Raw genomic sequence first — 25,223 nt, forward strand, 5'->3', positions numbered from 1 at the left:
TTTAAAAAAGACTTTAAGTCATAAACATGTTAGCTGGGAATAGTGATTCTTGCCTGAAATCTCAGCAGTTGGGAGGTTGGACAGGAGAGTGCTGCCAATTAGAAGCCAGCCTGGGCTACAGAGAAAGACCATTGTCTTTTAAGAAAATTAGGATAGAAGATGGTTTCTATTATGCTTTCTGTCAGAATGTAACCGTCTGTAGGGTTTCCTGTGTCTGTCCTCATCACTCTCTTTAGAAGGAGACCTAGGACTCTGGTGAGAGAGTCAGTTATCTGAAATCAGAATTGATTGCAGTTAGAGCCTGTCTGTTAAACCCAGTAGCCCTGGAAGTTCATCTGTTTTCTTCCCCAATATTTTCCTAAGGCCAATTTTTAAAGACATTGGTGGATGAGTACTAGATAGAAGCTAATTGGTGCCACCTGGAGGTCACTGAGAAAAGTAACTGCTTCCATCCCCACCAAGCACGCTCTCTCCCTCTCCTCCTCCCTCTCTTCCTTCTTTCCCTCTCCCCCTCCCCCTTCCTCCCTCCCTCTCTTCCTCTCTTCCTCCTTTTACCCCACCTCCCCACCCCACCCCACCCCGGTGTGAGACTTGATGCCGCCTGGAGGTCACTGAGAAAAATAACTGTTTCCAGGCTTGAGAGATGGCTCAGAGGTTAAGAGCACTGGCTATTCTTTCATTGGTCTTGAGTTCAATTCCCAACAACTACATGGTAGCTCACAATGATCTGTAATGAGATCTGGTGTCCTCTTCTGGCCTACAGGCATACATTCAGGCAAAACACTGTATACATGATAAATAAATCTTAAGAAAAGAAAAGAAAAAAATATTCAAAAATCTCTCAAAAAAAAGAAAGAAAGAAAGAAAGAAAAATAACTACTTCTACCCCACAGAAACAGAGACAGAGAGAGACAGAGAGATGGGGGGCAGGGTAGGTGTGGTTAATTGGTGCCACTTGGATGCCACTGAGAATTAACCGTTTCCATCCCACCAAGCTACAGAGAGGTGTGTGTGTGTGTGTGTGTGTGTGTGTGTGTGTGTGTGTGTGTGTGTGTGTGAAGTGTGCCTGCGTGCGCCTGCGTGCGTGCATATACTCTTGGAATCCATAAGAGGATGTCAGATCCCAGGACCTGGAGTTGCAGGCATTTGTGAGCGCCATGTTAGTGCTGGGACTCCAACTGGGGTTCTCTAGAGGAGCCCCCATTGTACTGTCTTTCCTACCCAAGTCTGTTATTGTTAGACAGTGAAAGCATCCTGAAGGAAGGAACCAGGGCAGATCATCATGGTAATCAAAGAGCCTTTTGAGGGGCTGGAGAAATGGCTCAGAGGTTAAGAGCACTGGTTGCTCTTCCAGAGGTCCTGAGTTCAGTTCTCAGCACCCACATGGTAGCTCACAACTGTCTGTAACTCCAGTTCTAGGGAATCTGACACTCACATCTATGTACATAAAATAAAGTAAAATAAATTTTTAAAAAAGAAGAGCCTTTTGAAATAAAGTGTAACTCTGTGGACTATCATGGATTTCCACCCCCAGCTATCCAAGAGATTGCTTCAGACACCCCCAGATGTCCTTCTGTGTCTGCAGTTATCCACTTGCTGCCTTTAGAGGAAGTACTGGCCACAGTAACTGGGTGTTGTCATGTCATTGTGTGTTCTGTTCTTTCTTTCAAGGAGATCTCTTTGCTTCTACATTCCTCATTAAGAACGGGGCCCTTGTCAATGCTGCCACATTGGGGGCCCAAGAGACCCCGTTACACCTCGTAGCATTGTATAGTTCAAAGAAATACTCAGCTGATGTGATGTCTGAGATGGCGCAGATTGCAGAGGCCCTCCTGCAGGCTGGTGCCAACCCCAACATGCAGGACAGCAAGGGCAGGTGAGTACGCTGACTCCAGAAGAGGGTTGTCATGGTGGCACATAATTGACATGCATAGTATTGGACATTATTAAATCTGATGTCTATTGAAGCTGCAAACATTTATCTATCATGTAGTTAAGTGTCATGACCAAGATTAGAAGTGTTTGGGGAAAACATTTGCAGCCTGGCTAAATAAGGTCTGAATTTCTAAGCAATTTATGTCATTTTCATGTTGAAAGCAGAGTGGTCATCTGGTCAGTGTTTACAAGGACTTTCTTTAGCATTTTTTAGGGTCAATTGAATAGTTTGAAGAGGAACTACTACCTCAAGGCAACCTGTTTTATCTCTCTGAGATCTAATAGTTAGAAAATTCCCTATTTTAAACCCAATTCCGCCTTGTAACTATCTTAACTTTTGACAACTTGTTATCTCTAGAGCATGTTACCTTCATTGCCCTTCCTCTGTTTGATAGTGTCTCTGGGTTATGTTTGGTGGTTTACGTTCTTACTAGTTTTTAGTTTTACTAATTCGTTATTGTATGGGTGTTTTAGCTGCATGTATATCAATGTTCCACATGCATACAGTGTCTGTAGACAGAGAAGTGTGTAGGATTCCCTGGAACTGGAGTATCGGGTATTTGTGAGACATCATGTAGGTGCTAAGACTCAAACACAGGTCCTCTGGGAAGAGCACGTAGTGCTTTTTTTTTTTTTTTGGAGCTGACGATTGAACTCAGGGCCTTATGCTTGCTAAGCAAGCGCTCTACCACTGAGCTAAATCCCCAACCTCCAAGTAGTGCTCTTAACCACTGAACCATCTCCAGCTCAGTTTCTGTTGTTTTTCATCTTTGAAAGAGTTAGTTTAGGATTCCTTGTGGTTTAGAATTATGGACAGGGTTGCCTGTCTTGAGGCAGAAGGGTGGGAGGCTCTGAAGTGCAGTTCAGCCCCTTGCCTCAGTAGCCTCGGGCAGGGCCATAGGCACCGCTCTCCATCAGCTCAGTTCAACTTTTGAAACCCATCCAGGATGTGAAATTTTTCAAGGCTGGTTGTCAGGAGGGGGTCTATGCAGTGGGTCATGTGCAGAGATCAGATGGTCCGGAAACTGGTGTTGCTAGTAATCAATCACTCGTTCTCCCAAGTAGTTACATCCTTCCTCCCTCATGTGAGTCTGGGTTTTTTCCTCCTCCAATCACAGTAAACTTGGGTGGTCTGTCCATCTGAGGTAGAGGCCAGGCTCAGGCCCTGTGCTCTGGTGGCAGCCTTCTCTCAAGGCACTTGAGTGGTGAAGAGCAAGTTCAGTTCGACCCAGTTCTGTCTTGTTGCTGCTCTGTGCTCCTGTGCTAGCAGAAAATGACAGCAAAGAACAGTTTCTTTGCAGAGTGGTGGGGTAGGTGAGAAAGTGTGACAGAGGCTGCTGGTTAACACACACCTGCAGGAAGGGTTAGAAATGGAGTAGAGCTTGGGCCACAGAAGCAAATCCATTTTCATGTTTTGATTCTTGGCTATGGTTTTGGAAAACAGAGTAATGAAATTGGTTGGAGATGGTGATTCTACCAAGGATTCTGGTTCCTGTCTGCTGTGAGTGTCTAGGTTGGTCTGTCTTGAACTGACACGTCTGTTAATTCATTGTGTTCTCTTTTACCCTCAGGACTCCTTTACACTTGTCCATCATGGCCAGGAATGACTATGTGTTCAGTCAGCTGCTACAGTGTAAACAGTACGTAGGGCGGCCTGGAGAAATGAAAAGCGGTTTTGAGGGTGGGATTGTGAGTGAAAAATCTTTCCTTATTAAAATAAAAAAAAAAAAACAAAAACCCATTGTTCATTTGTTTGTTTGACACTGGTCTTATGTAGTCTAGGCAGGCCTGGAATTCAAAGTCCTGCTTTAGTCCCCCAGTTACTGGGATTACTGGCTATCACACCTAGCTTGAAATTTTCTCTTACGGTGCTTTATAGTTAAAACCTTAAGTAAATAAAAATTTGTCCTTTAGAAAGTACAGGGAGAGAGTGAGCTGTTGGCAGCCAAGAGAGGCTTAACTTGTTCCTGTCACTCACATGGCCTCTTTGTTTCAGGTTAGACTTAGAGCTGAAGGATCATGAGGGCAGTACTGCGCTCTGGCTTGCTGTCCAGTACATCACCGTGTCTTCTGACCAGTCGGTAAACCCCTTTGAAGACCTTCCTGTGCTGAACGGAACGTCCTTTGATGAAAACAGCTTTGCAGCCAGGCTCATTCAGCGCGGCAGCAACACTGATGCTCCGGATGCAATGACGGGTAGACAATGGGCCCAGGGAATGAGTTTCTTGTTGTGGTTTAATGACAGGGCTGGGAATGCAATGCTGGCCTCAGACCTGTTAGCTCAGGCTAGCCTTGAACATGTTGTCTTCCTGCCTTAGTCTGAGTGCTGGGATTACTAGCATGTGCCACTATGTTAGCTTGTAAATGTTTTGATAATAATACAGAATTATATGTTTTGCATTTAATTTTAAGCTCAGTAAAATCTCATTGTAGTTTGTTTGTTTTTTTGTTTTAATCCCGTGTTCCAAACAATTTTACCTGACATTAGTTTAAGTTTTGTAAGCTAAAACATACCTGGTAAGTTAAGACAACAATTTGTAGACTCTGTATACTCACAACTTCTTTTACTCTCGCAGAATTTCTATTCAGTGAGGTTTTCTTTGGATAGTTATACCTTTAGTATTTACTAGAGTCAGAAAATAAAAACGAGAAATTTTTTTTTTTTTTTGGTTTTGAGATAGAGACTTCTTAGATATATGTAGGCCAGCCTGGACCTGAACTGGAGATTCTCCTGCTTCAGCTTCCCAAGACTGAGATTACGGACACAATCTACAATACCCAGCCTCTAAAAACAAGAAACTTTTGTTTTTAATTTGATTTTTAGGTTGATCTTATTTTATGTGTATGAGTGTTTTTGCCTGTGTGTATCTTTGCCACGTGCTTGCTTGGTGCCCTTGGAGGTTAGAAGAAGTCATCAGATCTCCAGAAATGGGAATTGGAGATGGTTGTGAGCTGCTGCTGTAGATGCTGGGAACCTGGGTCCTCTGGAAGAAAGCAAGTGCTTCTAACTGCATCTTTCCAGATCTCAAGCTGAGAAACTTTGAAGAGCGGAATTAATCAGTTTATAGTGCGGAGAATATACTCGTTATGAAGATGACTTTTAAAACAAGTTAATGAGAAGAGCAGGTAGTTTCTTGTATTTGCAGTTGTGTTCAGTCTTCCCAGATGTGCTATTCTGGTTAGATGATTGGAGAATGTACATCCTTTGAGACACGTGGAAAGGGGAGACACACTTTGATTATCATAGGAGAGTCACACCAGTTTGTGCTTTGAATGGATTGTTTTTCTGTGCATGGTTCTAGAACATTCTGCCTCAGTCATTGGAGAGTGTTGGTTCACTGTGTTGTAGATGTTCTGTGTTTCATATTTCAGAGCTTCAATATCGCTGTTCATCTCATTAGAAGTCTTTCACTGTAAAGAAATATCAAACTTGGGGTTCAAAGTTTTCCAAGAGTCAAATTTTCATATTAAAGTTTACTTTTTATCATTAGGTTAAAAATATTATCAATTATTTTTTAAATTGTTTTTCTTAAAGAGACAGGCTCCTTTTGCTCATTTTGAAGAGAATGCCTACTAAGTGTTCACGTTTGGAAAACAGTAGTATAATGAAATCATTCTGAGTAAAAACCCTGGCCCATGACTCTGTGCTGAAATTGTTCAGCATGCACCTTAATGCATGTGTGCTTCTTCCAGACAGTATGCTTTGCCGTACTTCTCATGTAACACACAGGCTCTTGCAGGCTCATGAGCACAACATGCTCAGTGTTGAGAGATAGTAAAATTGGGCAGTTTGGTTGGTTGGGTTTTTGTTTGTTTGTTTTGTTTGTTTTTGGTTTTGGTTTTTTGAGACAGGGTTTCTCTGGTAGTTTTGGTGCCTGTCCTAGATCTCGCTCTGTAGACCAGGCTGGCCTCAAACTCACAGAGATCTGCCTGCCTCTGCCTCCGTAGGAATGCTCCAGCACCTTGGCACTGCTGTGATCTGTTAGGCTTTTGAATCCCCAATCCCCCTGACACTGATTTGGCAACATCAGTGTCAATGTCAACACAGTGTAGAGAAAAGTAAAGATTCTGTAAACATGGTTCTGACCTATTGATGCCCTGCAAGACTCCATAAACCTTCAGGAATCCATAGGCCACACTTGGGATGTCCCCATTTTCATATATTTCACTGAACTGGCTAAAACAAATTCTTTGTTTGTATTCTTTGTATGTTTTGCTTTTTGTTGTTGTTGTTGTTAAGACAGGGTCTCTTAGCCCTGGCTAGCCTGTGCTACTATTCCCAGATCAGCCTGGGGATATTTTAAGGACAAGGATTCCATATATAAGTAGTGAATACTCAAAGGAAGCATGAATGAGTTGGGGGCTTCTGAGATGGGTTAGTGGGTAAAGGTGCTTGTCACCAAGCCTGATGATCTGGGTTTGATCTCTAGAGCCCACAGGGTAGGAGAGAACAGTCCCTACAACTTGTCCTCTGACCTCCACACCTGTTTGATGCATTGTCTTATTCACCCTGTACACATATACTTAACACACACACATAGAATAAATGGATGTCAAGCATGGGTAGAAGCCATTAACAAAGACAGTTGATTCCTAGCTCCCCTCCTTTAAAACAGATGAATAGTAAACAATACTTTTGCTAAAGTGATAACTTTTTGTAAAGGTAAAAGGGCTGGGGGTGTAGCTCAGAGCCACATGCCTGTGACCTTGAATTTCGATTTAACTCACGATACTAAGAAGAAAGAAAGGTCAGATAAAGTCACCACTCTAGCTCTAGATGGTTGTCCATGTTTGTAATCCAAGCACAGGCTAGGATCACTGCAAGTTCAAATGCCAGCCTGATTCACACAGTGACTTCCAGGCAGCTAGGACATAGCAAGATCTTGTCTGAAAAAAACAGAAGAAAAAGAAATCCCACAGTAGATAACAAAAGCTAAGTTCTGCTGGACTGCTTTAGACTAAACACCTGGAAATGCCATTATGACTACGTAATAATCTATAAATTGTATTGGTGATATACCATAATTTTTGCTGATTTCTGACTTTAATTACATTGTGTAAGAGTGTGGCATGCAAAAGACTGGTTCTTTGGAATTTAGGACTTGAATTTTGTTGTATTATAATTTTTTCTGTAAATTTCCCACCTGCTACCCCCCCCCCCCCCCATATCATTGAGCTTGCTCCCAGGAACTTGTATAAGCTGGCAAAAATATTACTGAGCTGCATTTTCAGCATTAGAACATGTTCTTTTTAAAATGCGATATATTGTTTAAAATAACAAGCATTTATTTACGGGAATGCAGCAGTATTCTCTTTGTTATTAACTCAACGTTGTCCATTAACACTGTTCAAATCTTCATGTACTCTAATCAGCTTTGGACTGCTCTGTCTTTGTTCTCTTTGAACCTCTTTCCCATCCTGCCTCCTTCCATTAATGATAGGGATCAAACCCAGGGCCTTATGCAACTAATAAGTGTGCTGCCAGTGAGCTATACCCTGTGCCCCTCCCCCACCATTGATTAGTCTCTTAAATTTTTCTTACTGTTGAGACAGTATTTTATACTATCAGCTTGGAGTTTTAGCCTAGATTTTTTTGGTTTTTCAGGCAGGTTCTAATTTAGCACAAATTGCTCTCAGAGTTGATGTGATAAGTGAAGATGACCTCGAACTCCTAAATCTTTCTCTCATTTTTAGATTTATTTATTTTGTTCAGTCTCAGCTCTCTGAGTAGAGTTTATTGCCTTTAGCTTTTGTTACCTACTATGAGGCTTTCTTCTCTTCTCTTTGAGTCCAGGTCTTGCTATGTTGTACTAGCTGACAGAGCCACCACACAGAGCTATAGGAACCAAACCTAGGTCCTCTTCAAGAGTATTCAGTGCTCTGAACTGCTAAGCCTTCTCTCCAGCTCCCTCTTTATTTTACCTTCCAGTCTCCAAGCCGAGATTCTGGCATGTATTATTCCCAACAGCAGTTGAGATCAGAATGACTATAGCTAGAGATGAAGTTACTTTCTGTGACAGGAAAGAAAAAAATTTGTCCGAAGACAAAGTAGCGTTTTGTCTGTTTCCTTTTCTTTCTCTGTAATTGGGGGTGCATGTTTGTTCATGTATGTGTGCATGTGTGTTGTGTGTAAAACTGAGCATGTGGAAGTTGGGTGATAACTTTTGGTACTTGGTTTTCAAGGCAGAGTCTCTTTCTGCGTATTGCAGCTAGCGAGCCCCGGAGTTTCTGCTCCTAGCTTCTCCTGCAGCTCGCTTTAGAAATGCCGGCATTACAGACGCACCGACGACTGTTTACCTTGTTCTGGGGTGCACAGAGCCCAGTGGCCCCTACCTTTAATCCAACACTCAGGAGACAAAGGAAGTCACATCTCTGTGAATCCATGTCATTCTGGTCTATAGCATGTTCTGAGTCATCCAGGACTACCATAGTAAGGCCCTATCTTAGAAAAATACAAAAAACCCCACACAACTCTGGAAATGGAGTGTGGGTTGTCAGGCAGCATAGCAAGCATTTTGCCTGGCTGAGCCTTCTCCCTGGCACTGCCTTGTCCTATTTCTTTTATTTTTATTTTTCAGTCTTAATATTCATTTTATTTAGATTTTCAAGCACCACAGCTTCAGAATGTGAGGGTTTTTTTTAAAGATTTATTTTTAGTTTTAATTATGAATATGCCTGTGTGTTTGTATATGGGTATGTGCAAAAGTATGCAGGTGCCTGCTGAGGCCAGAAGAGAGCATCAGGTCGTGTGGAGCTGGAGTTACACTAGTTGTGAGCCACCAGACTAAAGTCAGGTTCTCTGTAAGAGCAGTCAGTGCTCTTAACCACTGAGCCATCTCTCTAGCGCCTAGAACATGAGATTTTATGTTGTGTTTGGAAATGGAGTTGGAAACACTGTTCTGGAGCCAAAAACCATTTGGAGAAGATTTTATTTTCCTATGTGTTTTATTCAGAAAATAGTTACAGTGCTAAGCAAAAATATTCCTGAGCCAACAGCAAGCTTATAAGGCTCTAGGGATAGAACTGAAGCATTTGATGGGCATTTTCTAGTATAGCCAAATGATGAGGCCTGGACATTGCTACTTGCACCTGTCTTCCCCAGAACATTTGAAAGCATCTCTAGACCTTTTTTTTGGTTTTTTCTTTTCTTTTTTTTTCCCTCATTTTTCTTTATTAAGAAATTTTCTACTCACTCCACATGCTATCCACAGACACCCCCCCTTCCTCCTCCCATTCCCCAACTCTCTTTCCCAAGCCACCCTGCATCTCCACATCTCACAAATCAAGGTCTCCCATGGGGAGTCAGCACAGCCCAGCACACTGAGACTAGGCAGGTCCAAGCCCCTTCCCACTGCACCAAGGCTGTGCAAGGTGTCACACCACAGGCACCGGGTTCCAGAAGCCTGCCCATAGACCAAGGACAGATACTGATTCCTCTGCCTGGGTGTCCCCCAAACAGTTCAAGCCAAACAACCGTCTTCCATGTCCAGAGGGCCTAGTCCAGTCCCATGGGGGCTCCACAGCCACCAGCCCACAGTTCATGGGCCTCCACTAGTGTGGCCGGTCCTCTCTGCACATCCTCCCATCATGATCTCGACGTCCCTCACCTGCAGTATCTCTCCTCTCTCTCATCAATTGGATTCCCGGAGCTCAGCCTGGTGCCTGGCTGTGGATCTCTGTATCTGCCTCCATCAGTCCCTGGACAAAGGCTCTATAATGACAACTAGGTTATTTGCTTGGCTGGTCACCAGAATAGACTGGTCCAGGCACCCTCTGGACCACTGCCTCTTGTGAGAGCCTCCCCTGAACCCTGCCTCTTCCCATTCCCATGATGTTCTCATCTATCATGGTATCTTTGGTTTTTGTTTTTCAAGACAGGGTTTCTCTATATAGCCCTGACTGTCCTAGAACTCACTATGTAGACCAGGCTGGCCTGAACTCACAGAGATCTGCCTGCCTCTGCCTCCCGAGTGCTGGGATTAAAGGTGTGCACCACCACCGCTGGCTTTGTTTGCTTTTTTGTTTGTTTTAAATGTAAAATGTATTTGATGTGTTGTGGATGTTTTGCTTGTATGTATGTCTGTGCACCATGTGCGTGCCTGGTGCCCATGGAGGCCAGAAGAGAATTGGATCCCCTGGAACTGGAGCTGTAGACAGTTGTGAGCTGCCATGTTGGTGTTATGAATTGAACTTGAGGCCTCTTGAAGGATCTAGTCCTGGAAGAGCATCCAGTGCTCTTAACCACTGAGCAGTATCTCTAGTCCCTAGACATTTTTGATTGTCACAGGTTCAGAGCTCCTTCTGGCATCTGGTGTGAGCCAGGAATATTGCCAAATGTTATACAACTTATAGAGCAGGCCCCTATGGCAAAAGGATTATCTCAGGAAATGTGAGTAGCACTGCTGTGTGGGAGAAACCTTGCCCCTACCCCTACAAGGAGGTACAGTGAGCTGTCAGCAAGTGTGATATCTGCTGTGGACTGGCCAGTAGGTAGTGAGGTAGGGCAGGGTGTTGTGCAGGGTAGAACTTAATTTTATGTCCATGTAAAAGGAAGAATGAATATGGCTTCTTTCTTGTAGGAAATTGCTTACTACAGCGGGCAGCCGGGGCAGGAAATGAGGCTGCAGCGCTTTTCCTGGCAACCAGTGGTGCCCATGCCAACCACAGGAACAAATGGGTAAGTTGGCAAGGGCAGCTGGGGGAATGGCTGTGGTCTGTGTAAGAAATGGCAATGCTGGGTATACAGGAAAAATGAAATAGTCTCTTTTCTTCAATTCTGTGAATGTACATTCATATGACCAGTGTAAAAGGGACTCATGTATGTCCTCAAAGATTACCATTATCTTTTCTTGTATAGCCTGTCCCGAACCAGATCCTGTACACTTTGTAATGGAGTGGAAATGAGCAAACAGGAATGGAAACAAGTGCTGTAAAAGCTTCTTGAGTCTTTTGGTTTGTGGACAGTTTGATGTGACCCAGGCTGGCCTTACCTTGTGATCCCCCGTCTTAGCCTCTCCAGTGCTGAGATCACAGGCATGTACTGTCTGTATTCTTCAGGTTTCCCATGTGGCTGCTGCTTCAGTCTATCTCTAGGCAACAACACTGACCAGACCATGGTCTTCCCTTGCCTGCACTTTTACCTTTACGTTTCAGTTACCTGTGGTCAGTCATGCTCTGACAATATTAATGGAAAATTGTGAAATAGTCCATAAATTTTAGGTTGTCCACCAAAATAATGTCATGAAATCTCACCCCGTCCTAGTTTGTGGCTCACCCCTCTATCCAGGGTGTGCCTGGTGCATGTGCTGCCTGTCTGCCGTCCCCTAGCAGTTCTCTCCTGAGAGGGACTGACTCAGTATCAGTGCTTATCCTCATTGTCACAGTGCCTGTCTCTTGTCATGACCTTCACACATCCTCACGGGAAGGGGGAGTATAGCACAGCAGCCATGTGGAAAGGCCACATTCACATGACTTTATTTAGAGTATATTTTCATAATTGTTTTATCTTATTGTTGCTAATCCCCTTTCTGTGCCTAAATAATAAACTAAATGTAAATACTTCATTAGGAAAAAATAGACATAGGGCTTGGTATCCCTGTGGTTTCAGGCATCTCTAGAGTGTCTAAGATTCTCTCCTGTAATCAGGGCAGTCACTGTTAGGTCCGCCGCAGATCTTGGGGTTGGACCGTCCTGAGGTTACTAGCTTTCTCGCCTCCTTCCTTCGTCGTAGACAGTGTCCTTGACTTTCTGAGCTTCGGCATCAGCAGCTGTAAAACGGAGTTAATCTTGATGTCATAGGAAATGTGTAAGATGAAAAGAAGTAGGGACTGGAGAGATGGCAACTCTGTTGTTAATAGTGCCGCCTGCTCTTCCTTCCCGAGGACTTGAGCTTGGTCTCCAGCACTCACTGGACAGGCTCACAACTGCCTGTGCCTCCAGCTCTAGGAGCATCTAACGCCTGGCCCTGGCAGACACCTGCACCCAGTTGCATACACCCACACAAGTGTGCGCAATTGAACATAAAAATCTGTAAAAAGGAATGCCAGGCAACGGTAGCACAAGCCTTTATTCCCAGCACTCAGGAGGCAGAGGCAGGCGGATCTCTGTGAGTTCGAGGCCAGCCTGGTCTACAGAGCGAGCTCCAGGACAGGCACCAAAACTGCACAGAGAAACCCTGTCTCAGAGGGAGAGAAAAAAAAAAGGAATGAGGTATGTAGATGTATATTAACATACTATCTGGGTTTTTCGAGACATGGTGTCTCTGTGTAGCTTTGCGCCTTTCCTGGAACTAGCTTTGGAGACCAGGCTCGCCCTCGAACTCACAGAGATCCGCCTGCCTCTGCCTCCCAAGTGCTGGGATTAAAGGCATGCACCACCACCGCCTGGCTGTTTGTTTGTTTGAGACTGGGTTTCTGGGTTTCACTGTTTAGCCTTAGCTATCTTGGAACTGGCTTTGTAGACCAGGCTGGCCTCAACTCAGAGATCTACCTGACTCTGCCACTTGAATGTGGGGATGAAAGGCATGCACCACCACCATCCATTGGGTGTGCTTATCTTTAAGGTCACTTTTATTACTTGTGCTTGGAGCTTAAAGAATATTATCCCTGTGGTTCTTATGGTGGACTTAGAAACAGCTTGTATTTTAGGATTGAAGAGATAGTCTTAATGTCTTTTAAGCCCTATAATTAAGAGTAAAGGATCTCTGGGTGGTGATGGAGCACATCTTTAATCCCAGCACTTGGGAGGCAGAGATAGGTTGATCTCTGTGAGTTGAGGCCAGCCTGGTCTACAGAGCAAGATCCAGGACAGGCTCCAAAGCTACACAGAGAAACCCTGTCTTGAAAAGCAAAAAAAAAAAAAAAAAAAAAAAAAAAAAAAGAGTAAAGTATCTTAGGGTTGGAGGGATGGCTCAGTGGTTAAAAGCACTGGCTGTTCTTCTAGAGGAACAAGGTTCAATTCCCAGCACCCATATGGCATCTCAGAACTCCATTCCCAGGGGACCCGATACCCTGTTCTGGCCTCTTGGCTCTGTGCACCAGAGACATACCAGAATATATTGGGAGTTGAGGGGACAGGGCATTGCCATCTTTCTGCCCATGAAATCTACTCATCTATATGCACATGTAGCCAAAGATTTTTTTCTTTTTCTTTTTCTTTCTTTTTTTTGGGGGGGAGAGGGGGTTTGGAGACAGTTTCTCTGTACTTTGGAGCCTGTCATGGACTAGCTCTGTAGACCAGGCTGGCCTCGAACTCAGAGGTCCACCTGCCTCTGCCTCCCGAGTGCTGGGATTACAGGCGTGCGCCACCACCGTCCGGCTCAAAGATTTTTTAAAATGATTTTTATTCATGTGTATGTTTTATATCTTGTGTGGGTATATGCGTATGTGTATAGATGCCCAAGGAAGTTAGCAGTGTTGGTTCCCCTGGATCTAGGATTACAGGAAGTTGTAAGCTGCCTGACATGTGCTAGGATTAAACTCTGGTTCTTTGGAAGAGTTATCCATGCTCTAAACCACTAAGCCTTCTTTTTAGCCCTGCATTACTCATTCTTAGTATATTTGGCACTTTGTCTCCTAACTTTCAACAGTCCTCCCAGGAGCCCACAGTATATGGCAGCTCTTGAATGCAGTTTATGGCAAAGCCTTAGGAAGCCTAAGACGGAAAGGCACAGTGGAGCCTGACATGAGAACAAGTGAAAGCAACACTGATGGGCCTAGGGTGCTCACTTAGGTGTTTGGCCTTTATCTTCTCCAAGGATGGTCCATAGAAGGAAAGGTGTGGGGTAGAAGAGTGGTACGATCATTAGAGACTCAGAAGAGCTACCTGGGTTGGCAAGCATGGTGAGCATTCCAGTGAGTCAAGGCTGGAGCCAGGCTGGAGTTGCCTAGATAATCAGTGACCTGTTGAGAGGTCTCAAAGGAGTAATACCAACAGGTTTATACCTTCTTAGGACTTTCAGGAAGAAGGCAAGAACATTTAAAGTGAAGAGATAGGCTGAAGACCTGATTGTAGGCCCTGGTGAAAGTCACAGGAGTAGAGGGATGTGGTTCAGTTGATAGAGTGCTTGCTTGCCTATTATACATGAATCCTTAGGTTTCTCAGCACTTCATAACCAGATGTGGTTGTGCATGCCTGAAACATTAGCACTCAGAAGTTGAAGACAGGAGGATCAGGAGTTGAGTCTTCCTCTGCTACATAATGAATTTGAAGTCAGTCTGGGATGCACAACACCATGTCTCAAAAACAAACAAACAAAAAACCCAGGAATAGACAAGGTCACTGATGAGCATGTGTAGGGAGAGGGGCTGAGCAGAATAGGCCTGGTCAGGTATAATGGGGTTAGGGAAGAAAAGCACCTGGTCCATCCTTTTGATGGTTCCACTTCTTTGGGTAAAACATATCCAGTCATGTGTTTACATATATCATAATCATACACATACACAGAAATGAATAGGTATATGTGCATTTTCTTGTAATGTTCAGTCATGGATGAAAAACATGAAATTCATATTAGCTCCTTTAGAGGAAGAGAATTGTGTGCTAGAGGTCAGGAGGGAGGCAAGACTTAAAAAGAGTACCAAGTCTGGTATCTATAAGAGCATTAAAATGTCTTTAGTAAATTAATTATAAAATTTTAAAAAATGTCTTTAGTGGTGTTCCTCCCTTGGAGCCCCTCCCACTCAGGAGTTCTCTCTCCTGTTCTTTCTTAATCCATGTTGGTTCTAAAGAAAATGCCTTTAGTTTAGTTTTTAAAGTTAGAAGAAGGAAGTCTTGATCAGAGTTCAAAATGAGGTTGACGTGAGCAAATTAAAGCAACAAGTGCTAGTCAGGTAGCTAGCCCTGCTTCCCTCTGGCCCTGGGGCGGTTCTTCTCTATCGATGAATTCTGTGATACCTGGTAGATGTCGGCTGTTGTTGTTTTACAGAGAAACAGATTCTTTGCATAATTAGGAAAAAAATGTGAGAACAAAGTAAAGGGATAACCAAGGTGGTCCTGGGAGAAAAAAGACAGAAAGATGCTTGGGAAGACACTAAACAAACTGAAAGTTGATGGTGCTGAATGAGTGGAGTCAGCCTCGTGAGGTCAGCTGGTGACAGGAGAAACCCAGGGCAGGGGCTGGCAGTGTGGCCTGAGTTTTGGTACTTGCACTTTCCGTATCCCTTTGTGACAGGAACTTCCAATTCCCTTCCATGGTGATTTGGGTTTTTGTTTTATTCAGGGAGAAACTCCTTTGCATACAGCTTGTCGGCATGGCCTGGCCAACCTCACAGCAGAGCTCCTGCAGCAAGGTGCCAATCCAAACCTGCAGACAGAGGAGGCTCTGCCTGTGCCTAAAGAGACTCCAGTCCTAATGGGTTCTGCAGATGGTATCTACCTGCAGACACCGTTGCACATGGCAATTGCCTACAACCATCCAGATGTGGTGTCTGTCATCCTGGAGCAGAAAGGTAGGTGGTTGAGCAGATGCCCATTGTTGTGAGCTGTGGAAAGTAGTGGTTTGGACAGCTGATTTCAGAGGCTGCTGTTTCCCTTTGTGAGTCTTATACAGCTGTTTCTGTAGTTCTCATAATGCAGTCTCTGCAGTGGAGTCTGTTTTCATTGTCTGGGGAATGTGGAAGTTTTAAGAAAATTAATTTACCTTTAAGATTTTGCTCCCTTTGAAAAGAAATTAATTCTGGCTAGTCAATTAGTTTATAACTGAGTCTTATCCTCTTGAATTCTTAAATGTAATCCAAGGAGCCAGACAGGAAGATTGCCAGAAATTTGAGGCCAATCAGGGCTACCAGTGAGACCCTGTTTTCCTCCACCTTGATCCAAAAAAAAAAAAAAAAAGTGATTCTGTCAACGCAGGGTGGTGAAATCAAGTTTCTTTTCCTTTTAAAAATATTTAGCCAATGCTCTTCATGCCACCAACAATTTGCAAATTATTCCGGACTTCAGCCTCAAGGATTCCAGAGACCAAACTGTGCTAGGCCTAGCGTTATGGACTGGTAAGTTATGTCAAAGGCTGTTGATTCTCAGATAGGAGATGAGTAGGTGGGTAGACTAGAGGGGGCAGGAGGAAGTGGCCGGTAGACTGGGGGGAGGCTAGACCTGGAGGCAGGAGGAAGTGGCGGGGCTAATGATTTTGTTGTAAAATAACTTTTTGCCTGTATGTTCACTGAAAACTTGCTGCCTTTGAGAAGCTTGTCTGTTATCAGGGCCATGGGAAGTGTCCATGACTTGGGCGTGTTTATTTCCCAGGCATGCACACAATTGCTGCCCAGCTTCTGGGCTCTGGAGCATCTATCAATGACACCATGTCAGATGGGCAGACTTTGCTGCACATGGCCATACGGAGGCAGGACAGTAAGAGTTCACTCTTCCTCCTGGAGCACCAAGCCGATATAAACGTCAGGTGGGATGAAGTAGCATGCTGTCTGTACCTCCAGGTCATTTTTAATTGAGATGCTTCAAAATCAGAGCCTAGCTTTTAGATTGGATTTCTTTTCTTTTTTTTTTTTTTTTAATTCCTTGTGGCTCTCAGAATGTATAAGTGGAGTCCGTCCTGGGTGGTACATACGTGTAATTCCAACTGCTTAGGAGACTAAGGCAAGAGGCTAGTTTAAGGCCTACTTGAGCAAGTTAGAAAGACTGTGTCAACATGAAAAATTTAAAAAGGGCTAGGAAGTAGGCATGTGGCACATGCCTTTAATCCCAGTACTTCAGAGGCCAAAGCAGGCAAATCTTAGTGACTTCAAGGCTAGCCTGGTCTCCACAGTGAGACCCTGTTCCTAAAAACAAAACATTAAAGAGTAGAGTGCAGCATTCTGGTAGAGAGCTTGCCTAATGTACTTGACTCCTATCCAGGTTCTCAAAACAGTCTTGTGTATCTCAAGCTCTCTGTAGCTGAGGATGACCTTAAATTTCTGATCCCCCTCCCCACCTCTCCCAAGTGCTAGGATTACAGGCATGTGTGCTGGGTATCAAGGCCAGGGCTTCATGAATGCTGGACAAACATTCCTACAATCAAGCTGTATCTCCAGCCCTGTTTGTTTGCTTTGTGAGTACAGTAGTGAGAAGTGGCATTTTCTTAGAAGGTGGGAAGGACAGATACAGCTATTTTAGAGTTAACGTAAGAGATCCGGTGGCATCTGGCCCTTGGAAAACCTGGATAGTGTTGTTTTCTTTGGCTGCCTTTACGAGCATTAGTTTTGATTGTGATGGTGATGTTTTGCTAGGACTCAGGATGGGGAGACTGCCCTTCAGCTGGCTATCAAAAATCAACTTCCCCTAGTAGTTGATGCCATATGTACTCGAGGAGCTGACATGTCTGTGCCAGATGAAAAAGGGAACCCACCACTGTGGCTTGCCTTGGCAAGTAATCTGGAAGACATCGCCTCCACTCTGGTGAGTCATACATAACAGAGCCTCTGCTCACAGATGAGGATATGTTGTATTAAAGATGGATTTGATGCCTGCTGTCATAGGAGCAAGAGGTCAGCCAAGTAACAAGCCAGGTCAGGGACAAACAGTGGAAAATCACATGAACAAGTCTAAGATTATAGGTCTGGAGAGATGAATTAAGAATATTTGTTATCACAGAGGATCCAGATTTGACTCCCAACACCGGCATGTTAACCCTAGTTCAGGGAATGTGATGCCCTCTTCTTACATCAGCAGGCACCAGGAATGCATGTGATACACAATCATACATGTAGGGGAAAAACACTCATATGCATAAAAATAAAAAAGTCTAACGAGGTTTGAGGCTCAGCTAGGCATGGTCGCGTTCACTTTCTCAGCACTGGGTAGGTAAGGCTGTGGCATCTCAGAGATTACAAGGTCAGCCTAGGCTACAAAGCAAGTTCCAGACTATGTAGTGAGACCTTGTCTGGAGTGGGAAGGAGGGTAGTACTTGGTGCTGGCCAGTACTTGTACCCTGGGCTGTCTTTAAGAGACAACCACAAAGGAGCGCTAGAGTGGAGGGACTGCCTCAGGTATCTCCTGGTGGGGTGATCTGATGCTGTGACCATCAGCATATTACTACGTTCCCAAATCTCAGGTTTGTCTGCATGTTGACAAGACAGATCTAAGAAATGAGGTAAGCCTGGAGTCTGAGGGCCTGCATAATGACATGGAGGTATGTTGTACCTGAGGATTTTATCAACTGTTTTGAGGGATTAACTATTAATTATAGGTGTGTGTTGCTAGGGGACCTTGGAGTACACAAACAGACACTGTCCTTAATAGAACACAGCTGGAGGGGCACTCACTACATGTGTACTTCTGAAAACATGCTCCTAGGATGTAGTGTAAGAATTTGCACAGAGCAGCTTATATTTATTATAATTTTTTAATGTATATGATGTTTTGCCTGCATATATGTCTGTGCACCATGTGCATGTCTGGTCTTCACCAGAAAAGGGCGTCAGATCCCCTGGAACTAGAGTTACAGATGGTTGTGAGCCACTGTGTGGGGACTGGAAATCAAACTTGTATCCTCTAGAAGAGCATCCAGTGCTCCTAACCAATGAGCCAGCTCCCAAACAGCAGATTTTAATCACTATTTGTAAGATAATGAGTGGTTATGATTGATAAAATCATCAGTTACTTGTTGACTATGTCTTATCTGAAAAGTAATATACGTATTGCTCAGAGTTGAAATTAATGTTTTTACTTTTGCTCGACAATGTTTGTGAGAAAACTGTGTTTCTCTGCAGGTCAGACATGGTTGTGATGCCACGTGCTGGGGCCCAGGACCCAGTGGGTGTCTTCAGACACTTCTGCACAGAGCCATTGATGAAAACAATGAGTCCACTGCCTGCTTTCTTATTCGAAGGTCTGAGAAGCCAAAGTCTCTCTCTTATCTGCTTACTGCCAACCACCTCTCCCTTGTGTTAAGTCACCTCAGTCTTGACATGCGTGCAGCTGGCCTTGACTTTCATAATTAAGACTATCAAAGGTCATGTCAAATCAGCTAAGAATCAATCTAGCTGCGGAGGAGGGAGGGGCTCATGTGCTTGGATCAAAACCATCTTCTGCTTTGTTGATGCATCCACCCCTTTTACCTTCAGACCAGTTCCTACTGTGAAGTCAGGAGGCTAGCTTGGAGGAGACCATATGAGCTCATCTGGGCCCCACACAACACATGAACCATAAAAGCTTGTAGCCTACCGGGCAGCAGTAGTACATGCCTTTAATCCCAGCACTCAGGAGGCAGAGCCAGGTGGATCTCTGAGTTCCGGGCCAGCCTGGTCTACAGAGCGAGATCCAAGGCAGGCACCAAAACTACACAGAGAAACCCTGTCTCAAAAAAACAAAACAAAAAAAAGCTTATAGCTCTCTTAGAGAGTGGGATATGGGGAGGCAAGGTTAATTTACTTTGCAAATAGTGTTCCTCAACATTTAAAATGTGCATATCCCTAGGAAGTCTGCAACAGTTCTGATTCCCATGTTGCCCCTAAGACCAATTGCAAGAGAGGCTATAGCAGTTGCACCCAGGCTCTAGAACTTGATGCCAAGGATCAGGGCTAGCAGAATATGGCAGTGATGGCTTTGTTGTTAGAGTGGGTAAAGCTGCTGCTCTCTAGCACATGCTGCTAGGCAAGGTGGATGGTGAGTTTCTATTTCCCTATTTTAGTGGCTGTGATGTGAATAGTCCCAGACAACCAGGTACTGATGGAGAAGGAGAAGAGGAGGCAAGAGATGGGCAGACCCCCCTGCATTTGGCAGCCTCATGGGGGCTAGAAGAGACAATTCAGTGTCTTTTGGAATTCGGTGCCAATGTCAATGCACAGGTATATAGTTTTTACTTTCTGGGGAGGTAAACTTAAAGGAATTTTGTCTTGTGGCAAGGGACCTTGTACATTCTCCAATTCTAGACTTCTGTTTTACAAATTGGGCTTTATTACGACAGATAGTGACTTTGAGTCATGTAGGCTGTCTGGTAATTGAATTGATTTCAGGTTGATTCTCTGTGCCTTGCTTTTCGGCATAAAGAAGGTTGTTTGATCTGTTGTACCTTCTTCTTAGTCCCCTTAAAGATTTCCACACAAAATCGGGTTAGTCTTACATTGAGGACTAAGGACTGTATTTAGGACTGTGTCCCATTAATTAGCTCACTGATGCTCTTCAGCATTCAGACCTGTGGAGGGAGTATCTTTGTGAGCTTCTGTCTGTCTGTCTATTAGCAGACAAGAGGACAGACAACCTCGGGTGTTTTTATTCAGGCACTCTCCAACTAATAGATTTTTTTAAGATTATTTACTTTTATGTGTATGAGTGTTTTGCCTGCATGTATGTAAAAGTGTACTATGTGTGTGCCTGGTGCCAGAAGGGACCAGAAAAGGGCATTACACCTCCTGAAACTGGGGTTACAGGCAGTTTAAGCTTTCATGTAGGCACTGGAAGCTGGGGTCCTCTGAAAGAGCAGCCAGTGCTCTTAAATACTGAGCATCTCCCCAGCCCCAGCATCCACCTTATTTTAAGACAGGGTCTCCAGTTGGTCTGAGACTGGACAGCTAGGCTGGCTGGCCAGTAAGCCCCAGAATCTACCTGTCTTACCCTCCCTAACACTGGAATTACAAGCCCACGCTCTGACCATGGCTCTGAGGATCAAGCTCCAGTTGTCATGTTTGTGAAGCAAATCCTTGACTGCCTAAGCCGGCTTCCCAGCTCTAGAATACTGTAGATTTATAGCCGATGCTTCATCAGCAGAGAGTTGTGGAAATGAGAGCTGAGGATGAAACAGTGTGTTTGTGCTGGCTCTTGCTACCACTGGGGCAGTGTGGTCACTGGGACTGTGAGAAGTGTGGTGGAGAGGAGCGGCCAGTCATCTCTGTTTTACCTCTTTAAAAACCGATTTCAAACACAGGGTCTCAGAACTGAAATTTATTTTAAAAGTTGCCTCCCTTTATGTTGTTCCTGGTTTTCTCTTTCCATGAGCCATGGGAATTTGTGTCTTATCGCTCTGTAGGATGCAGAAGGAAGAACACCTATCCATGTGGCCATCAGCAACCAGCACAGCGTCATCATTCAGCTGTTGATTTCTCACCCTCACATTGAGTTGAGTGTACGAGACAGACAAGGGCTGACCCCTTTCGCCTGTGCCATGACTTACAAGAACAATAAGGCAGCTGAGGCCATTCTAAAGCGAGAGTCTGGGGCTGCTGAACAGGTCAGTGACCAGCTGCTACCATTCACCACAGCAGAGTTTCTCGTATGGAGACTAGCCAGAAGCCACTAACTACATGGGTCCCGTCTACACAAAGACACTTGTTTTAAAATTCAGTTCCCCCTTTTCTGAAAATGTAGCTGTTCCAGTGTCCCGGGTCTGTTGGCTGAGGGCTGACCTGGTGATATGGACAAGGCTGGGGAAGGGAGCCTACTTGAGGGCCTGGCATTAGAGTTCTGTGGGTATGTAGCTGAGCTCATGCTCTGCATTTGCTGGATGCTCTAATGATGAATGCCTCTAAAATACTAACACTGAATTTGAGGTACTTGTGTTGTTGGTCAACTTTATCATTTCCTAAATCCTCGTTACAACTTGTTTATCTACAACAGTGGGTAGGAAATGATGATATGATTTGATGTGTAGTGAAAGCTAGAACACATTTGTCAGGTCAGTCCCACAGAAGCCAGCCAGCTTGTAGAATTTTGCCAAGACTTAGAAGTAGCCATTTATGGCCAGGTGGTGGTGGTGCACACACCTTTAATCCCAGCACTCAGGAGGCAGAGCCAGGCAGATCTCTGTGAGTTCGAGGCCAGCCTGGTCTACAGAGTGAGAGCCAGGACAGGCTCCAAAATTACACAGAGAAACCCTGTCTTGAAAACCAAAAAAGGGTTGGGGATTTAGCTCAGTGGTAAAGCACTTGCCTAGCAAGCGCAGGGCCCTGAGTTTGATCCTCAGCTCAAAAAAAAAAAAAAAAAAGAAAAAAGAAAAAAAACAACAACAAAAAAGAAGTAGCCATTTATCATGAGGCCTGAATGAAATGTGGTTCTGGCATGAAGATGACTGCTTTCTTAGCACAGGCTTTGGTATCATTTTCCTACTTGTGACTGGATATAGCTTTTAACTTTGCCCGTGATCAGACTGAGTCTCAGATAGTCATGGATGGGGTTCTCCATCTAGAATGAAACTGGTACTATTGACCTGAATCCTTTGCAGATTTATTTACCCCAGCACACACAGTCGAGGTGTGTGGGGTGTGTGTGTGTGTGGGGGGTAATGCAGAGTGTGGAGTGTGTGTCCTCCCTTGAACACTTGTACTAATGTATTGATGATTTTCTCTAACTGCAGTACGTGGAGGGTTTGATTTGAGGAAAGTTCTAGCTACTTCATATCAGCTTGTCTGGGATCTCCCTCCCATTGTGTGTCACTCTAAAACTTAAGAAAATTTCTGATGCCAATTTGGCTGCTCAGACAGTGAGATGGGTATGTGGTTTGGTCAAAGCAGAGGCCTTGCAGCTAATCATTGGCTCCCCAAGTGCCTGTCTTTCAGTTTGTCCAGCTCCTACTGTACGGGTGCCAGGGCAGTGGCTCCCTTCTCTTGACCACATGCATGTGTGTACATGGTTGTGTTGGGGGTGGGGTGGCATTTTCTGTTGGAGCTCTGGAACTGAGGAAGGATGTTTCATGATTTCCCCAGTGACCCACTCAGCTTGTGGGCATGCAAGACGATCCCACTCTTTAAGGGGAGCTGGCTAATAGTGTGGTTCTTTCTTGTTTGTTGTTATAGGTAGATAATAAAGGTAGGAATTTTCTTCATGTGGCAGTTCAGAACTCTGACATCGAAAGTGTCTTGTTCCTGATCAGTGTCCAGGCCAATGTGAACTCCAGAGTCCAGGATGCTTCCAAGTTGACCCCTCTGCACCTTGCTGTTCAAGCAGGCTCAGAGATCATTGTCCGAAATCTGGTAAGCAACAGAGCAACATGTGAAGCCAAGTATGCTTCAGGGTATGTGCAGAAGTTGTCCTTGGAGCTGTTGTGAATGAAAGGCATAAATCTGGGCAACTGAAGCAGGAAGACAGATGTGTCAGGAGGTTGCAGGTCCCAAGTGTCCTAGTACACATGCTAGTAGTACACACGCTAGAAGTAGATCTAGAGATGCTGGACTCATGCCTTGAGGGCCAAGGAGGATTTGACAGACAACAGGAAAAGACTTGAGGTCAGCAGTGTTGTCTGCCTACCATCAGGCTCTCAGCTAAGACTTTTCCCCTCCCTTCCTCCCTCCCTTCTCCCCTCCCTCCCTCCCTCCCTTCCTTTCTGTGTTTGCCCTTTTTTTCCTACCTTGCTAACCTGGATGACCTGGAACTCTCTATGCAGATCAATCTGACCTCCAACTAACAGAGATCCACCTGCCTTGTCTCTGCCTGCCTCCCAAGTTCCACCATTCCCAGATTAGCTGAGACTTTTGAATGAGCTGTCTCTTAATTCTCAAGACTCCAGAAGGAAAACTTTATACATGTACAATAAAGAGAGTAGGTTAAAAAGAATCCCCCCAGACCCTTATATAGGAATTCATGTAACTAGATTTGCACTTAACTCAAAAGCCTGACTTTCCAGCACAACATAATGTCAGACAGGGAACAGGCTTGAGAAATAAAGTGTATGGTTGTCAGACAGAATGTATGTGGATGCTTTATAAAGAGGAATTTGTTTGAAATTTGAGAATTGTAAGCAGTGTGGACATTCTTGTATAATACAGAGTGTATAATTTGCAGTTTTAGTATACTAAAGTCTTAGAATTACTGTATCCTAAGGAACAGCCATTGAACATACCGGTGGATAATCTGCCTTTGCTGCTGGTTTTCCTATGTTTGCTTCAGTAGGAATTTCTGCAAGATCCTCATGCATTCAAGCTCTGTCAGGAGGGTAGATTGTCTCAGTTTCTATAGATAAGAGAAGACCTGTAGACTTGGCCCTACTAATGGGACCTTGAACTATGGGAGAGGCTGATTAAGTAATCAACTTTACCAGCTTCTTGCAGGAGCCAAGGTGAATGAATTAACCAAGCATCGTCAGACCGCCCTCCATCTTGCTGCCCAGCAAGACCTGCCCACCATCTGCTCAGTCCTTCTAGAGAATGGAGTGGACTTTGCTGCTGTGGATGAGAATGGGAATAATGGTAATTGCTAGGCATCACATTATATGCAGTGCTGTGTGCTTGAGCAGTCCTGCTCTACAGTGGAGTTGCAATGCACCCTTGGATCTGCTCCCCTTTAGGAAGGTTCATTATTCAGGAACAGAGCTCTGGACAGGTCCTGCCACCGAACAGCTTCCCAATTTGATCATAACCTTGGTAGTCTAAACTATTTAGTTTTTCAGTTGCATTTTTAAAAATTATTTAAAAGTAGGTCTGTGTAGGGGAATGTACACATGAGTGTCAGTGTCCACAGAGGCCAGAGATGTTGGATCCTTAGGAACTGGAGTTATAAACGATTGTGAGCTGCCTTGCTTGGGCGCTAGGAATTGAACTAAGGTCCTCTGCAAGAGCAGTGCATGCTCTGAACCATCTCTACTGCCCAGTGATGTTTTTTGATTTTGTTTTTTATGTACGTTTCTAGAGGACAATTTACAGGAGTCAGTTCTGTCATACATGTGGATCCTGGGGATTAAATTTAGGTCTTCAGGCTTGTACCCAGTGGTCGGTCTGTCTGTCTGTCTGAGTTCCTTTTCTACTGCTCTGACAGTGCACCATGACTGTCATGGTAGGGAGCATGGCAGAAGGTAGGGAAGCATGGTGCTGCAGCAGTAGCTGAGAGTTACATCTAAGCCACAGTCATGAGGCAGAGAGAGCAAGAGCTAACTGAGAATGGCATGGGCATAGAATCATCAAATACATGATCCTGTGGGGGCCATTCTCATTCAAACAGTGAGAGACGGAAAGCGAACACAGAGATAGAAGTAGCTTTCTGTGAAGCCATTAAATCTCATTGTTGAAACCAGCAGCATAGGATGCAGAGCTTAAGACACTGCACTGATGACTTAGGGTGGGGTAGGGAGAGGATATGAAAGGATGGCTCTGTACTTGGCTGAGTACATTTAGATGGGGTCGGGAGGAGACAGAGCTTTTTCTGTGTGCTTCTGGACTCGCACAGTAAGAGGATTTGCTCCCCAGCTCTTCATCTTGCGGTCATGCATGGTCGACTCAACAACATCCGAGCTCTTCTGACAGAGTGCACAGTGGATGCTGAAGCCTTTAATCTGAGGTGAGCATAGACTAGGGTACCTGGTAACCTAGCCCATTGCCTCCCCAAGCCCCAGGTGCACTGGAGTAGCTTTTGGTTCCATGGTAATTTTGATT

At 44.5% G+C, this 25,223-nt stretch overlaps 1 protein-coding gene across 2 annotated transcripts in view; it reads left to right on the forward strand.

The window, feature by feature from the left end:
• Ankfy1 (ankyrin repeat and FYVE domain containing 1) overlaps positions 1–25,223 on the forward strand; it is a 68,459-nt gene that overhangs the window by 34,452 nt on the left and 8,784 nt on the right. For both annotated transcript variants that reach the window (XM_036197196.1, XM_036197197.1), the window contains exons 8-21: positions 1,672–1,876; positions 3,507–3,575; positions 3,932–4,131; positions 10,515–10,612; positions 15,155–15,383; positions 15,828–15,926; positions 16,180–16,333; positions 17,157–17,325; positions 18,639–18,757; positions 19,559–19,715; positions 20,894–21,094; positions 22,656–22,832; positions 23,897–24,044; positions 25,038–25,128. In XM_036197196.1, coding sequence (XP_036053089.1) covers positions 1,672–1,876; positions 3,507–3,575; positions 3,932–4,131; positions 10,515–10,612; positions 15,155–15,383; positions 15,828–15,926; positions 16,180–16,333; positions 17,157–17,325; positions 18,639–18,757; positions 19,559–19,715; positions 20,894–21,094; positions 22,656–22,832; positions 23,897–24,044; positions 25,038–25,128 — 2,116 coding nt within the window. The remainder of the gene's footprint in view (positions 1–1,671; positions 1,877–3,506; positions 3,576–3,931; positions 4,132–10,514; positions 10,613–15,154; positions 15,384–15,827; positions 15,927–16,179; positions 16,334–17,156; positions 17,326–18,638; positions 18,758–19,558; positions 19,716–20,893; positions 21,095–22,655; positions 22,833–23,896; positions 24,045–25,037; positions 25,129–25,223) is intronic.

This window comes from Onychomys torridus, chromosome 8 (assembly GCF_903995425.1).
Source record: "Onychomys torridus chromosome 8, mOncTor1.1, whole genome shotgun sequence".
Classification (NCBI taxonomy): Eukaryota; Metazoa; Chordata; class Mammalia; order Rodentia; family Cricetidae; genus Onychomys; species Onychomys torridus.